The 14986-nt window shown below is 51.1% G+C and overlaps 1 protein-coding gene across 1 annotated transcript; it reads right to left on the bottom strand.

Annotated features, from left to right (window-relative positions):
* Positions 1-34: 34 nt before the first annotated feature.
* Positions 35-14950, bottom strand: P174DRAFT_447573 (AAA family ATPase midasin). Its single transcript, XM_024828677.1, has 3 exons — positions 10835-14950; positions 2232-10789; positions 35-2184 (listed from the first exon to the last, which is right to left on the bottom strand). The coding sequence occupies exons 1-3, from the start codon at positions 14935-14937 to the stop codon at positions 155-157; spliced, it is 14691 nt and encodes a 4896-aa protein (XP_024687612.1). The 5' UTR covers positions 14938-14950; the 3' UTR covers positions 35-154.
* Between the last annotated feature and the right edge of the window lie 36 nt (positions 14951-14986).

Here is a 14986-nt window from a genome sequence, read left to right as displayed (position 1 = left end):
AATTATATCTTAATCTCGTCTGAAATGTTTGAATGAGGAAATAAAACTGCTTCGAGATTCATCAACTATACATGAGATGCTACCTATACAAATGAAATCAACCATATAAACAAAATGCCCAACCTTTTTTATCTACCATGACCATGCATAAATCTCACGATGATACATCAACAACCTCTGCAAACCATTGTTTCAAAGCCGTAGCCAGCACAGCCGGTAACTCCCGAACGTCACGCACAACCAGGTAGTATGGGAAGGGGAATCCCTCCAGGTATCTCTTCATCTTCAACTTCATCTCCCCAGTTCCGCTCTCCGTATCAGGCTCGAAGCTTGCCTGGCTGAGATCCAGGATTGAGCTGCCCTTGACGGCATCAACGATGATGAACACGATCATGATCCGCTCCTCTTGAGCTTGACGCACAAGACGCCGGATGGTATCATGATCTTCGCAGATACCGTCGGATATGATGAGCTCCAGTTGCCACAGGTCGGCGTTGCCTCCTGCGGGGGACTGTTTCCAGCGAGCTTCGCGGAAGAGGGCAATGGAATCAGCGATCAGTTTGCGCACATTCGTGCCGGTCTGCTGGTAGCTGAAATGTTGGAATACTTGTGTTCCGGCTTCCGAGGAGAAAGGCTTGCCGAATTCGTGGGCGACTCGGACGTGATCCTCGTCACCGAACCCTAGCACACACAGGTCGCCTACTTCGAGCATCGACAGACTCTTCGCGACTAGCGCCAGGGTCTCGAACGCCAACTGCCCGCTGCCGCTCTCCAGCATGGACTTGCTGTCATCGACTGCAAGCATGATTTGGTAGTTGCGCTTGGAGGGAATGGACCGTCGCATCCAGATCTTGTCACGCTTGTACTGTGAGGCAATGTATGGAATGATGCGCTTGATATTCAGCCGCTTGCCAGTACGGAAATCGCCCCGCAGCTTTGTAGCAAGTGTAGGGGCCAAGATCAGACGTAGCTGCTCAGTCAGGGATAGAGAGAGGTTGTTTGTGGCATTTTCGTAGTGCGACCAAAGACGCTGGGCTTCTTCTCGTGGAGTTAGTGGCGGAAGAGTCGACGACAGGTGAATTGCCGCAAGATGGGCGTCCACCTCATCCAACTCGTCGTTAGCCTCAAGTTGACCAGTAGCGTCTGTTGTTCGCTCCTGTGTGCGGGAGCTGTCGGGAATCAATGCGCCTGCGGTTTGCCCTTCAGTAGGAACGCCTTCTCCGTCTATCTGCATGTCGTCCTCCAATCTATTCTCCTCCGCCAGATCTTGCGGCTCCTCGCCAGCGTCTGGTAACATATCATTATCGCCAGGTTTGACGTCGGACTCCACGCCCTTGTTCTGGTCCAAAGCCTTTGCTTGTTCCTCACTGGCCTGTCCCAGTGCCTGTGTATCGGCAACATCATCTTGGTCCGCAAGATGCTCGAAGTCAGCATCGGCCATATCTGTATCCTCCGGCAAGGGCTTTCGCGACTCATCATCATCCTCCTGTTTGGAAGCGTCCATAATCTCTTTCCTCCTGCGGTGCCATTCATCAAGAACATCACCCAACTTCTTGAACGCCTGTAATTGAGGATCTTCGGGGCTCACGTCATCAGCACCGCCTGCATCCCTCTTGCGCTGGCTGTCCTCTCCTTCTTTGGCACCGCCAGTCGGCTGTTCTGCGTTTGCGGCCGGATCAGTCGAGCCATCGTCCTGCTGAGCATTGCCGGCTGCGCCTTGCTCTTTGTTTTGGTCTTCTTCTGCGCCCAGACCACCGTTAACAGCTTCGCTAGGAGCAACCTCCTCGCCACCAGCTTCATTGTCATCATGCTGAGTCAAGAACTCTTCTTGCTGAGACTCCTCTGGTTCTTCCTCCTCAGCTGCGTTGGCTTCATCGGTTCCCTCGGCCTCGTTGGCCTCTTGGTCCTCCATGGCTTCTTCATCTATCTGGGCAGGCTCCTGCTCGTCAGTCGGATTATCCATATCTGGATTTTCAGCATTGTCCTCGTTTCCTTCAGCCTGTTGCTCGTCCTCCGCAGGTGCAGGACCGAAATCCGACATATCGTCCATGCCGTCGTCACTTTCGGCACCGTCATCTTCCTTTTCCTCGCCGTCCAATTGCATCTCCTCAGGTAGGTCAAGCGCCTCTTCTTCCTTGGCATGAGGGTCCGTCACTTCCATATCTTCTCGTCCAACAGCCTCGCCTTCATCTTCAGGGCTTCTTCGTCTTCTTCGTTCTCTTCTTCCTCACCCTCCTGCTCTGCATCCTTGTCACTCTTCTCCTGGGTCTTTTCTTCCTCCTGCGCTGCGGTTTGCTCATCGGATCCAGCTGCTCCCTTGCCTTGTTCGTTCTCTGTTTCTTTCTGCTTCTCATCATGGTCGCCATCCCACATCTTCTCATCCACTGCGGTGTCGTCGATATCGTTGACGCTGCCTACTTCCTCATCGATATCGTCTTCTCCTTCTGAGCCACTGGCGTCTTCATCTTCTTCTTCGTCCTTCGCCTCGCGATCAATCTCTTCGCCTTGCATTTCTTCATGATCCATGTTCACTGCCTCCGCAGAATCCTCCATGTCCTCAGAGGGCTTCTCATTCTGTTCTTGCTGAGCAAGCTCAGATAAGTCCTCGTCATCCCCGACGTCTTTGCTAATATCTTCAGCACCTTCACCCTCGCCAAGGCCGGTTCCACTTTCCAACTTTCCAGACTTGCTCTCTTCTGCAGATGGCTCCGCCGGGGTGCAGAACCCTTCTGAGGCTATCTGCGTGAATGACTTTGCGAGAATGTACGTCATTTTGCAAGTCTCCCTGTGCACAGACACAAACCGATGAATGATGTCTCTGCAGATGTAGAAGTATCGGTTCGTGATGGGCAATAAGCTCGCCACCAATGCTGAGGCAAGCGCATAAGTGTTCTTAGTGCTGGCTTGCAGATGTTGCAGGTTGTCGAGGACGGATTCGAGGGAGGAAGTAACGTCAGACAAGCGGACAGCCTTCATTGCCCTCGTGAAGAACTCATCACTCCGCGACAGCAAGCCCGTGGAGGCAAGGGAAGCAGGCACGTCTTTAAGTTTCTGAAGACTGACCAAGATCTTGTCAATTGCTGCAAGGAGTCGTGCATCAAATTCCTGGATAGCGAGACTATCCTCGCTGTCAGTCCTAGCAGTCGCATCTCCCTTGGGCTCCGCCCATGGGGTAATTTGTGTTAATGCGAAAGACAACTCAGGACGTTCTGCGGTCCATTTTGAGATATCAGCGTTCAAGCTAGCAAGAGAGGACGTCACCTCTTCCAAGACATCCTTATAACGTCGAGAAGTCATGCCAGAAGGTAACTCTGGAATATTGTCTAGTGATGACTTCAATCGACTAAACGTGGATCTCCAAGCGTTGAGGCCGTCAGAAACCTTTGAGGCATCGACTTCAGAGAACTTGGCATGTAGTTGAACGATTTCCACAGCGAGGCCAAGTATGGGAGTAAGCCATGCCACAGCTCTCCTGAGGTCTTGTCTGTCCTTTGAGAGATTTGAATGCGACTTGCAGAGGGATGCGGGTCCAGAAGTCCAGAGATTAGACATCTTCATAATCGTGGACTTCATCATTTCCAATTGAGACAATGCTGGAGAAATGACCCCGCGCTGCTTTCTTAACAAGATCATCAAGTGCTCGACAGTGCCGACGCTCCTGGAGATCTCGACATTACTGAGATCTTCCGAGTACTCGCGAGACGCTTGACGTACGCGAGGCAGGAGATCCAAGAACCGGTGGAAGTAGAGATCGGAGCCCTTGATGAGATGGGATTCCGAGTTCCCGACTTCCAAGCTTGGGGTAGTAGCGAGAACCTGAGCAATGGAAGACTGGCTCTCAATCAAGTTAGTGCTTGCATTGCGTTTGATACCCATTTCCAGGAGCCGTTTCAATGTGTCTGCATAGAAACGACGCTTCTGGACCTTGAGATGTTGGACATCATCCTTGTTGTCCTCAGTCAGCACTTTAGGAGTCTGAGATTTGAATTCCGTGATGCTCTCAATGAAGAATTTGACAAAGCTGTCGAGATCCTCCGAGATGTCAAACTCATTAGGCATTGAGGAATAGAGATCGGTCATGTTCCCGGCTGTGCTATCCGCATTTCGGAATCTGGGTGGTCTGCTTGGCCATATTGTAGGCTCTTCCTGGCACAAAGCGAGAGCGTCGGGGAAGCTTGTCGAAGCCAAAACGACTTCATCGGTGACCATGTCCGGTTCATTTGGTTCGTTTGTCATTCCCTGCTGTAGAATCGGCTGCGCAGGCTGTGCCAGAACTTCCCGATACTTTCGAACGAGTTTGAACAGCCTGAAGTGTGATCGCCGGGCACTTTCCCTGAGTGCAATAATGTTTGTATCCTTCCAGCTAGCCAGCTGAATCTGTTGCTTGATGTCCTTCTCAATGGCCGCTCTGCGGTCTTCCATCGACTTGTGCACTCCAGACTCGAACGGTCTGAAGTGTTCAAGGAAATTGCCCAATGCAGATACGAGTTGCTCCAGAGCTGGGTAATCGCGGACATAAAGCGCAAGCAGTGACCTGAAATTAGCCACGAGCCTGAGTCGTTCGCTGTATTGCCCGACAGTTGTCGACATGAAGAACTGTTCCAGCGTAGAGATGACTCCTTGGATATGGTCGCTCAACTCGGCTTCACCAGATGCTGCGAGCTGAATGGGGGCTGCAATAATTGCTTCGTAAGCAACAAACCACCATGAGCTCACATCTTGAGCACACTTCTCCTTTTCAAGATCGAGCAGCTTGGCCCAGGTTGACAGTTCCAGCCGGCGCCAGCTGATGATCAGATTGGTAATCTCGTCGTAAAGAGAAGCTGCCGAATACTCTCTGCTTGCCACAAGCTGCCATTCATGAACAAGGGCATGGAGCTTCTCAACTTTTGTAAGAAACTTCGCGACGGGCTCCGTATGCTTGAATTGAAGCACCTCTTTGCAGCAGATAATAACGTCCTGGAGTACTGCATGCTCCGGCCAAGCCTGCTGGATCTGGAGGAAACGAGACTTGATGGAGAGCGTCAGAGAGACGAGTCTTCTCGCTTCAGAGAAATTTGCATCGGTGTAGAAGTTATATTTGCCAGATGGGCCGCGATTTCCAGCGTTCATGGCATCTTCAAGAAGTAAAAGAGCTCCAGAAAGATGTTCGCTTGGGCGAATATGAGACTTCGAAGAATCGCCTGCAGACCATATGGATCCCAGCAGCTTGGCAGACTGCTTGACATAATCCGACAAGGCTGTCTTGGTATCTTCAGATTGGAAGAGCTTGGCGTGCAGTGTAGCGAGCCGGACCGAAATAGCCTTTGGATCAATCCGGGTGACTTTCCCATCATCTTCAGCTGCGTCACCTTCATAAGTAGGGAAAAGCTGGTTCAACTCATTCTGGTCGACCTCCTCCTCATCTTCCCATGAGCCTCGATAGCGGTACAACTCGGATTTGCGCGCTTCTTCCTCTTGATCCTCACGGAGCTTGGCTTTCCATAAGATATGGAACTGTTCGAGTATCCGGTGAAGCGCATGGCGCCCGGATTCGCTGTGGAGGACATCCGGGTCTGTATTAGTGGCAACTCTGAGGGAAGATAGTTCATGGAAGCGCAATTCAACAAAATGAGCTTGGTTCGCTGGCGACGTTTGGCTCTCCAGGGCTGAAACGGGATAGACAGTGCCTCCAAGGAATGGTGTTCTCTTGCTCACTGCCTGCAAGATCCGAGTGCCACTGGACTGTTGGGTTTGGCCGGACTGAAGGGAAAGACCCAAATCAAGGATTTCGAGGAATCGGACGACAAGCACAGTAATATCGTCATAAGATCTGTAATTCGTGCTTAGACGCTGGGTGAGCTGTCGGATATTCTCACGAAGGAGAGCCAGCATTCTTTCTGCTTGCGGATCATCTCTTTTTGCTGCAGCTACATCGAGTTCGATGCACCTGTTCAGAACAGAGTAGAGCAAGCTGGAGAATTCTCCCTGCAAGATACTGATCTCAGAGACCGGCGGCCGAGTAACTTGGGACGGAGGCGGCGCGGAGCCCAAGCTTCGCAGTTCCTGCTGTATAATTTCCTGCCGCATGTTGGAAGATCGTCCAGAGAAGCTCTGCTCAAACACAGCTAAAGCTTCGGATTTTGTTGTCAGCTCTATGACACGCTGTGTGTGCCTTTGCCTCTGCACAGTCAGACTGAGAGAGGGATCGAACGGTTTATCGGGCACGAATAATTGCAGCAGTAGGCTGGCGAGCCGAACCAACGCCAATCCAGTTTCCTCGACGTACGTCTCTGTATGCTTGGGGCCAGTCATCAACGAAGCGATCAATCGTGGAATGGCGTCCTTGACAATTGGTCCAAAGTAATGGTCCTCAGACAAGCTCCGATCCAATACAACCACTGGCAGATCAGATGAATTGCACCACCCTTGTCCTTGGATCTCACGAAGCGTAATCAGAACGCTCTCGAGAGAGGTTGGCTCAATGAACTCCTTGTGCATGGTGAGGAGTTCAGCAACGAGCGCCGATAAAACTTGTCTAAGAAGCCGATACTGGTCCATGGAGATCTCACGCGACGTCAGAGTTACGGCTTTGGAAAGTGTTCGCTTTTCCACTTCCAAGCTATCCATCTGGCCCAGATTCGCGGTGGCGACGAACGTCAGCTTCTCTAACAGCGACAGGGAGAAAATGCCATTGACCGCGGAGCCCGACATGGAGGACTGGCTAGACCCTGCAAACAGAGACAGTTTATGGAGAACACCAGGAATCTGACTTCGAAGACTTGATGCGTCGAGGGGCCGCGCTTGACGACCAGCCAACAATGGTAGGATAGAACTGACTACCGGATCGGATTTATCTTCCATATGCTGTATCGACGACAGATCGTGGTATTGGCACAAGGCTTCAAATTCGCTCATGAAGTAAGGCGACTGCGCCGAATCAGAAGCCTGCACCACCTTTGCCAATTCCATCACCGTCTGCTTAAGTGCCTCAACTAGCTGTCCTTCGTCCGCACCGTCCAACAGGATGGTTCTCTGAGCGTCCACAAGGGAATTGCGTACCCGGCTCAGTTGGGCTAAATCCAGATGAGTCTTGAGAGCAATTTCCGTGAACTCGGCTGCCACTTTCTCGAGGTCCAACTTCGACCTCAGCTGCTCCTGAGTGGCGGGAGTGGCTGGCCGCCAGGATTCCCATAGCCTTTGCATACTGAGCCCTGTTTTCAAAGCCCAGTTCTCCTGGAAACGACCAAGACACTGAGACAATGCCAGAGCTACGGACTTCAGCGGTGGCCAGGAGTCGAGCAAGAAAACAAACAGCTCCTTTCCAATTTGTAGATAGACTTGGAATTCGCCTTCATCAACTTGACCATCTCCAGAGATTCTGAGAAGGTCAGCACAGAAGCTGACAACAGCACGAAGAGCATGCACAGCCTCAGGAGTATCAAGCACTTGGCGGTTTAAGCTTTGTATGAAATCATAGACCGCTTGCCCGCAGTCCGCGAGGAAAGAGCCGATAGGTTGCGTGGCATCCTTCATCAGGGAAGCTATCCGCCTTGATGCTAGGGATCTCTCCAGAGAGCTCATCTGGCTCGGTTTGAGGAGTTTGGCTGATTCATCAGCGCGCAACAAGCTTTGCCTTAAGCGATGGAGATTGAGCTTGCACTCTTGTAAGTGAGCCAAAACCATGAGCCGCGATAAGGTCACATGTTGCCCCAGAATCAAAGCGAGCGGCTCATTCACGAGAGGATGTAGAGGCTGGAATTGGCCATGAACGGCAAAGGAAGCACCGCTCAAGTTGACGGCTTGCGCTTTGCAAGAAGTAGAAGGCTCCCAGGAGGAATCTTCGAGGACAACAGGCACGTATCGGTCTAGCATCGAGGGCAAAGATTCTCCCGCGGAGAAGTCGAGCAAGCCCGCCGATGTCATCTCTGATGATTGTTGGATGATTCTCAGATCCTCGACCGAGAGATGGTCAATTCCCAGTTCACAGAGGAGGCGAGGAAGCTCGCCTCTATCCTCAAGCTGATTGAAGTCCCAGATATGCCTCAGGCGGTACAGAGACGACTGGTAGGTGTAAGCAGGGATGAATTTGTTGGCTGGTTCGGGAGTCTCCGAAGCCAGAAAGCAAATCTCGACACATCGATTTCGCATTGCACGAGACAACTCCCCGTGACGAGGATCCATCGTCAGGAACAGGCGGAAGTTGGGATGCGGTCTGACAATCTTTGCAGAGCCATCTTCGGTACGTTGCTCATTGAGTATCAAAGCTCCATTGGGTTCGGTCAAGGAGTTCAGCCTATCGAGGACAGAAGGGTTGCACAAGTTGGCATTATCAAGAACAACCCAATGCCCCTGCTGGACAGCTTGCGTGAGAACACCTTCCGTCCATTCGAAACCAACCTTCATTTTATTGGACTGCTTAGAGAGTTCCATCAGGTGCTGTGCTCTCCGAAGGAAGTCTTCAAGGGCCTCTTGAGGATGAAGCTTCATCAAGACAGGGAGGGATGAATACACGAAGTTCAGCGAGATCTCTGAGCTCTGTAAGCGTTCAAATAGCTCGAGGAAGGCTGAAAATGCGTCTGTCTTCTCGGTCGCCGAGGATGCAGAAATAAGACGGCGGCGAAGGTACAGCGAAAGCTCACGAACAAGAGATGAAACCTCCCTCTTGTAGTCAATCTGCTCGAATCCTCCAATCAAATCCATTGTGTCTGTGTCAGCGCTCAGGGCTAATTCAACTAAGTCGGCACCGTTCAACGCAGCAAGCTTTCTGATCAGAGTGGTCTTGCCACAGCCTGATGGTCCCACCAAGATGCTCGGCCATGATTGCTCTATGCAAAGCATGAGTGACTCCAGGATCGGCAGGTCACCCGGGAATATCTTCATCTGCGGCTCAGGAATCTGCTGAAGAAGAGCATCCCTGCGCATCACCCCGAACCCGACTTGGAAATACTCTCGAGTCAGATTGTGGTAAAGGCTTTTGGCAACAGTCGGCGCATCCGTAAAGACGCGTCGATAGAGCTGAGAAACCAGTTGCCTATCTTCTTCACTCCTAAATCTCTGGGAAATGACAACATCAAGGAAATTGTTTGCTGGCACTTGAAGATCGCCTCGATCCGCAAGCTGGAGCCATCTTTGAATATCACGCAAGTTGACCTCCCACGGTCCACCAACAGCCCCTAGCCTGCGTTCCTGGTTGATGGCCTCATTTAAGAGAGAAACAAAGTCCACCAATCCATCGGTTTGCGAAGGGGGACTACCAGGGAATAATTTTGCGCAGATTCTTTTCAAGTCGGTCTGAGTGAAACTATCGGCATATACCACGGTAAACCGATTGACAAAGGATGCGGGAAGTCCCTTTCTTCCGCCACCTTGATGATGGGGATTTTGTGCAGCGAAGAGGACAAAATCCGGGTGTCTGCTGAAAGTCTGGTCAAGTTCAGCCACATAAACCGTCTGACGGTGGTCCAGGCAAGAGTTCAACCCTTCAAGGACGGATTGGGACGCCAAATTCATTTCGTCCAGCAGAACCCAGTCACCGCGCTGCATGGCTTGCAGGAACGGTGCATCGCGCCAGGTGAACTGACCAACATCGCCGCCCTCTACAGGCACATCAGATCCGAAAAGGTCAGTGAGGTCTGTCTGTTCCGAAAGGTTGATACGTGTGAGTGGCTTCCCAAGAGCTCGAGCAAGCGCAGTAACAAGGGTTGTTTTGCCAACACCTGGGCTCCCCTCAAGGAGAATAGGCTTTGGCAGTTGCAGGCCGCGCGCGATTCTGACCGAATTGGCAATCGTGGTAGGGGCATCCATAATGAATTGCGGATCAGGTGCTGCATCCCCATTGATAGGTAGCGCAAAAGGTCCTACACGCAGTGCGCGATCTTCAAGCTCAATTGTCGACCTTTGGAAGTAAATGCCGGAAGCATCAACGTCGAAGAGCTCACGAAGCTTTTCAAGGCAAAGCTGGCGGTTCTTCTCGAGATCGTGCAACGACGCAGCGAGCATTGCAGCAGGATTGGCACCAAGGGTATCCACGAACACCATTGCCGCACCCTGAACGATCGAGAATTTGAGATCTGTCGTTTGACACTTGTTCACAAAGTCTACCCAAGCGAGCAAATCTCGGATAGAAAGGGACGTAATCGATGAACTCTGGAATGTTGCCTTGAACCACTTCGCGAACCGTAACATGGCCTTAGAGATATCCTCTGACTCTGTTCGGAGTTTCATTCTGAGAATGGGCAATATATCGTTGTCCTCCGAGAGCTGAGGGGCCCAGATTTCAGTCATTCGATTTCGGAGAGCAGCTGAAAGCTCGCGCTTTCCGTAATCTCCTCCAGGATTCATGGTCGAGAGGAACTGAAAGCCCTCGTGCGCGACGACCATGGAATCAATAGGGCCTTTTTCCGCCAAGAGTATCGACCTGTGAGGTTCAAGAACACTGTTGAGTCTCTCTAATACCGAATCATCAGCGAGAGAAATCTCATCAAGAAGGAAAAATTGCCCAGTCTTCATGGCTGTTATAAGGCTACCGTCAGACCATTCGAAGAGGGCGTTCAAGCGAGCAATGTTCTTCTGGATCCGTTGAACTATTTCAGAATCGCATGTTTCCAATTGTTCAACGGTCATAGCACTAAAAGTGCTCCTCAGCTCGTCAAGAGATTTCGGCTCAGCATCGACTGTGTTGACGACAGTTCGAAGGTCGTTGAGTAGCTGAGCCTCGATCGCCGCTCTGTTCCTAACTGGTCTTTGAGCTCCTATTAGATCCCCAGTTTCCAAATTCACATGGGCATTGACGATGAACAATTGCTTCCTACAAATGTCTGCAACTGCCTGGCAAAGTTGTGTCTTGCCGCACCCAGTTTCTCCCACGAGAAGAACGGGTTCGTTGTTCTCAAGCGCTACTGAGACCAGGACGAAGAGACGACGCATGGCTTTTGTCCAAACAATGCCAGGCGCCAATTCCTTCAGGTTAGGAGCGCGCTTTTCCAATTCAGCAGCACTGTAGATTGTGTCTTCATCAATGGGAACTTTCATGACCTCCTCGATGACTGCCTTGACAGCCGCCCTTTCTTGTGGATTGCGGACGCGTTCTGCAAGCAGCATAAAGCCATTGACGGCTAGTTGTTCACGGTCGTCTGCCCGGCGCAAAGCCCATCGGAACAAATCACGTAGAGTGGCAAAGCTGTTTTTCTGTTCAAATAGCCTGTTCGCTTGGCGCAGAAGGGAAAGCTTTCGATACACAGACACAATCCTGGTGCAGAAAGATGGCGCAATCTGCGACCGCTCTTTCAAGATGAACTCCAACTCGCTCTCTGGGATATCGTCGAAATGCAACTCGAGGAAACGATTTCGAAACGCGCGAGACAATACTTTCCGGCCACCATACAAGCCGGCCGGGTTCTGTGTCGCGAACAACATGAAATTCGGATGCGGGTGGACGACTTCCTGTGTCTCGGGTATGAATAGTTCGCGGTTGTCGTCTAGAAGTCTATTCAATGCTTCCAAGACGTCCGATGGTGCAAGATTAAGTTCGTCAAGAACGATCCAATATCCGTTCCTCAGAGCTTCAACCAGCACACCTTCCTGGTAACGCAAAGTTCCATCATCACCAGAGACATAGGAACCAAGATACTCCTGCAAATCGGTGTGTTCATGATTGTTGATCCTAACAAACTTGTTCCCCGATACTTTGGCAAGATACTCTATCATGCTCGTTTTACCCGCTGAGGTGGGACCCTGCAACAAGACTGGGAACCGACGAGTGGAGCTCGCTCGAACGAGATTCTTGAGATTCTTCTCGATGAAAGGAGTGATGATATAATGGGGTTGCGCCTCTGGGACCATATTGCCCTGGCGCATCCAATAATGTTTGAATTGCACATAAGCATTCCCATCATTCGGTGGCTTGGGGGTTTGTCCTAGTAGTGCCCTAGCATTCTTCGCATTGCCAAAGACATACCGTTCAAGAAGAGGCAGGAGCAGGCGCTCGGATTCTTGGCCTAGAACGGTCAAGAAACTCATACAGTAACCCTCAAAGATCGACCGGCGCAACCCATATATGTGGGCATTTTCGAGGACATATATGAGTGCACGAACGAGGGTTCGGATACTAAAATGAGGCCGTTGTCCCGCTCCGTCAGTGAGTTTGTTCTCGTTGCTGAGTTTCTTGGTTTCCATGTAAAGCTGCGCTAGGTCCGACACGACCCTTGAGTCGCCTATTGTTAGGTCACCCAGGTATTTCTGAATCAAAGCGAGCAGATCGTCCAGGTCGGTATCGGGAGATTGTACATATAATTCAGTGAAACGAGATCTGAGTCCAGGAGGAAGATCTTTCTTTCCAGCGTCAGTTGCGGGATTCATGGCACCGAATATGCGAAAGTCAGGATGACCAAAAACCCGTTCCACGTCACCGGCTTCGGATAGCAGAACAGATGGAGAACCTTCGCTACCATGATGCAGAAGACTGGCAATATTCTCGAGAGTATCTGGGGAGGCTAGATTGACCTCATCAAGCAGGACCCATTCTCCATTGCGAAGTGCACGAACGATTTTTCCCTGGACGAAGGCGAAAGCGAACTTAGCGTCACCTTGCGAAACTTGTGCCTCAAAGTCGTTCAGTTGCGCGGCAAATCTCTCCCATCTCAGTCGTAGCTGCTGGTACTTGGGCGAATCCAGTTTTCTCTTCTTCGTCGGCTGCTGCTCCTCCTCACCGGCCCGACTCTGCTTGCTTGGTTTAAAGACGCCATCGGCAAGCCGAACGGCTTCATGCCAAAAATTGACCAAACGCACCCAGTTCCCCGCAGCAACGCTTTTTGAAACAGAAGACAAGAATTTCTGGTTCTTCTTTGCAGAGAACGTCAATTCGAAGAGTGTGTTAAATTCATCGAGCATAGGGACAGCCATGGTACGGATATTGACAGGCTTGAAACCACCAAGCAGATCAGTACTTTCGCTCTGCTGAGACAAGTTCACTACCGTGAGCTTCTGCCGCATCAAATTTGCAAGCTGTTGGACGACTGTAGTTTTCCCAATACCGGTCTCTCCGACGAGAAGAACAGGCTCGGCCATTTGCACAGCGGCAGCAACCTGTTCCATCAGCTTCAAGGCCGCTCGAGTGGATGCAAAGCGCGAGGAAGCAGCCGCAAGCTTTGAAGCTGATCCACTGGGTACTTTATTCTTTCGGCAGATCTCCCTTCCAAGGGTCACGCTGTTCCCATGGTCTGAATAGGCTGGCGTCCGTTCATGAAGACAGAATTGCGCCCGTTGTGGCGATATCTGGAGTGCTTCCGCGACAACCAATGAGAGGGAGTCCGCCAAAGTTTTCTCGGGAATGTATCTAAGGAAGACATCCACAACGTCCAGAAATATCTCATCCTCGACAGCTTCGGGTGTCGCTTCATAGCCAGTCTTAGCCCCCAGTCGCTGCAGTCGCATATGCAATCTGGTGCAAAGCTTGATCAGATCGCGAAGACCCGGAGTCCTTCCTTGTGAGCTTTTAATGGCAAGACTTCCGTGGAATGAGGAGCAAACCCTTTGGTAGACATCCATGATGACCGGAACGCGAGATTCAAGAAGAGGGAATTTGCGGATGATCACCTCTCGAATTTCTTCTATAGAAAGCGAGTCTATCTGTACTCTCTGCCACAATCTGCTTCCCAACAGATTGGTGTTTGGCGCAATCTCTTCGCCCGCAATATTATATGTCGACTTCATGGTTGCAATGATCTTGAAACCCTCGGCGCACTTGATGCGTTCCTTTCGACTAGCTATGGTCAACTCGCCCTTCTCAATGATGGGCAATATGAGACCGATGACTTCAGATGGAGCACGATCAAGATCCTCGATCAAAATCCAGCGACCTTCCCTTGCAGCCTTGGTCAAGACACCGGGCTGCCAAGCAAAGGAACCTGTAGCCGGGGATGTTGAGTACATTCCGAGGAGACTCTTTGCGTCTGTTTGTTCGTTCAGATGAAGGGTAACCATAGACTCTAGCTGTCCCATTGTCGCAGCGACGTCGCTGACCAAAGTTGTCTTGCCTGAGTTTGGTAGCCCAACAAGTAGGATGGGCTCAGGCGCTAGCAATGCTTTCGCAATCTTCCGTAGATTGCCCACGGCGGTTGGGGTTTTCACAATGGAGGAGGAGGTTGAACTTGGTGATTCATGCAGTCGTGGAATCAACACGCCACAGACCTCAGCTGTTCGCGCAGTAAAGTATTCTCGCAACGGTTCGGCAAGTAGAAAACTGTCCGACATTTGTCGAATCGACCTCACTTGCTCAATCTGCTGCTCGAGGGTCTTCCACCGACGCTCTTCCCACAGACCAAGACAACGATAATCGATCACAATGTCTTCCCACGGTCCTTCAATAGGACCATCTGTGAGATAGGCCCCAACCATTCTCTCTGTAGCAGCATCGGCTGCACGCATGTATAAGGCAAAACACCGTACTGCTAGGTATCTGATAGCCTGGTCTCGATGTTGGAATAGGGCCTGGAGTTGCGAGGGCGATACAGTGGTCGAAAAGACCTCGAGGTCATAGGACATAAGTCGGAATATGGCGAGGAGTAGCGTGCGGAGGGTAGCATCTTCCAGTTGAAAGGTACTTTGTTCTTTCGATACAGCCAAAGCCGAAAGAGGTCCAGCCCACGAGGTGGCATATTGACTGGCAAAAGATCGCAGATATGGCGCGAACGGTAAGATACGTGCAAAGGCGGAAATTATTTGGGAATTATCGACATGAAGATCTGACGAGAGCCATCGCGCTGCCAGATCAACAAATATCGGTTCGTATATGCTGAAAAGACTTTCTGTGCATTTTGACCTCAATGCGCTAACCGCAAGCGCATTCAGGAACTGAGTCCCAGAAGCAGTACGAATGAGTTCCGCAAGCTCATTCGGAAGCTGCTCAAGGATCTGGGACTCACTAAGAAGCCTCTCATAGGCAGGTTTTTCATTCATTATTGACCCTGCCGCCAGAGGAACTTCAGTGATATGGAACGAATGGACA

This window comes from Aspergillus novofumigatus (genome assembly GCF_002847465.1).
Source record: "Aspergillus novofumigatus IBT 16806 chromosome Unknown P174scaffold_1, whole genome shotgun sequence".
Classification (NCBI taxonomy): Eukaryota; Fungi; Ascomycota; class Eurotiomycetes; order Eurotiales; family Aspergillaceae; genus Aspergillus; species Aspergillus novofumigatus.
The sequence above is the reverse complement of the archived record's forward strand: the minus strand, read 5'-3'. Positions and strand labels throughout refer to the sequence as shown.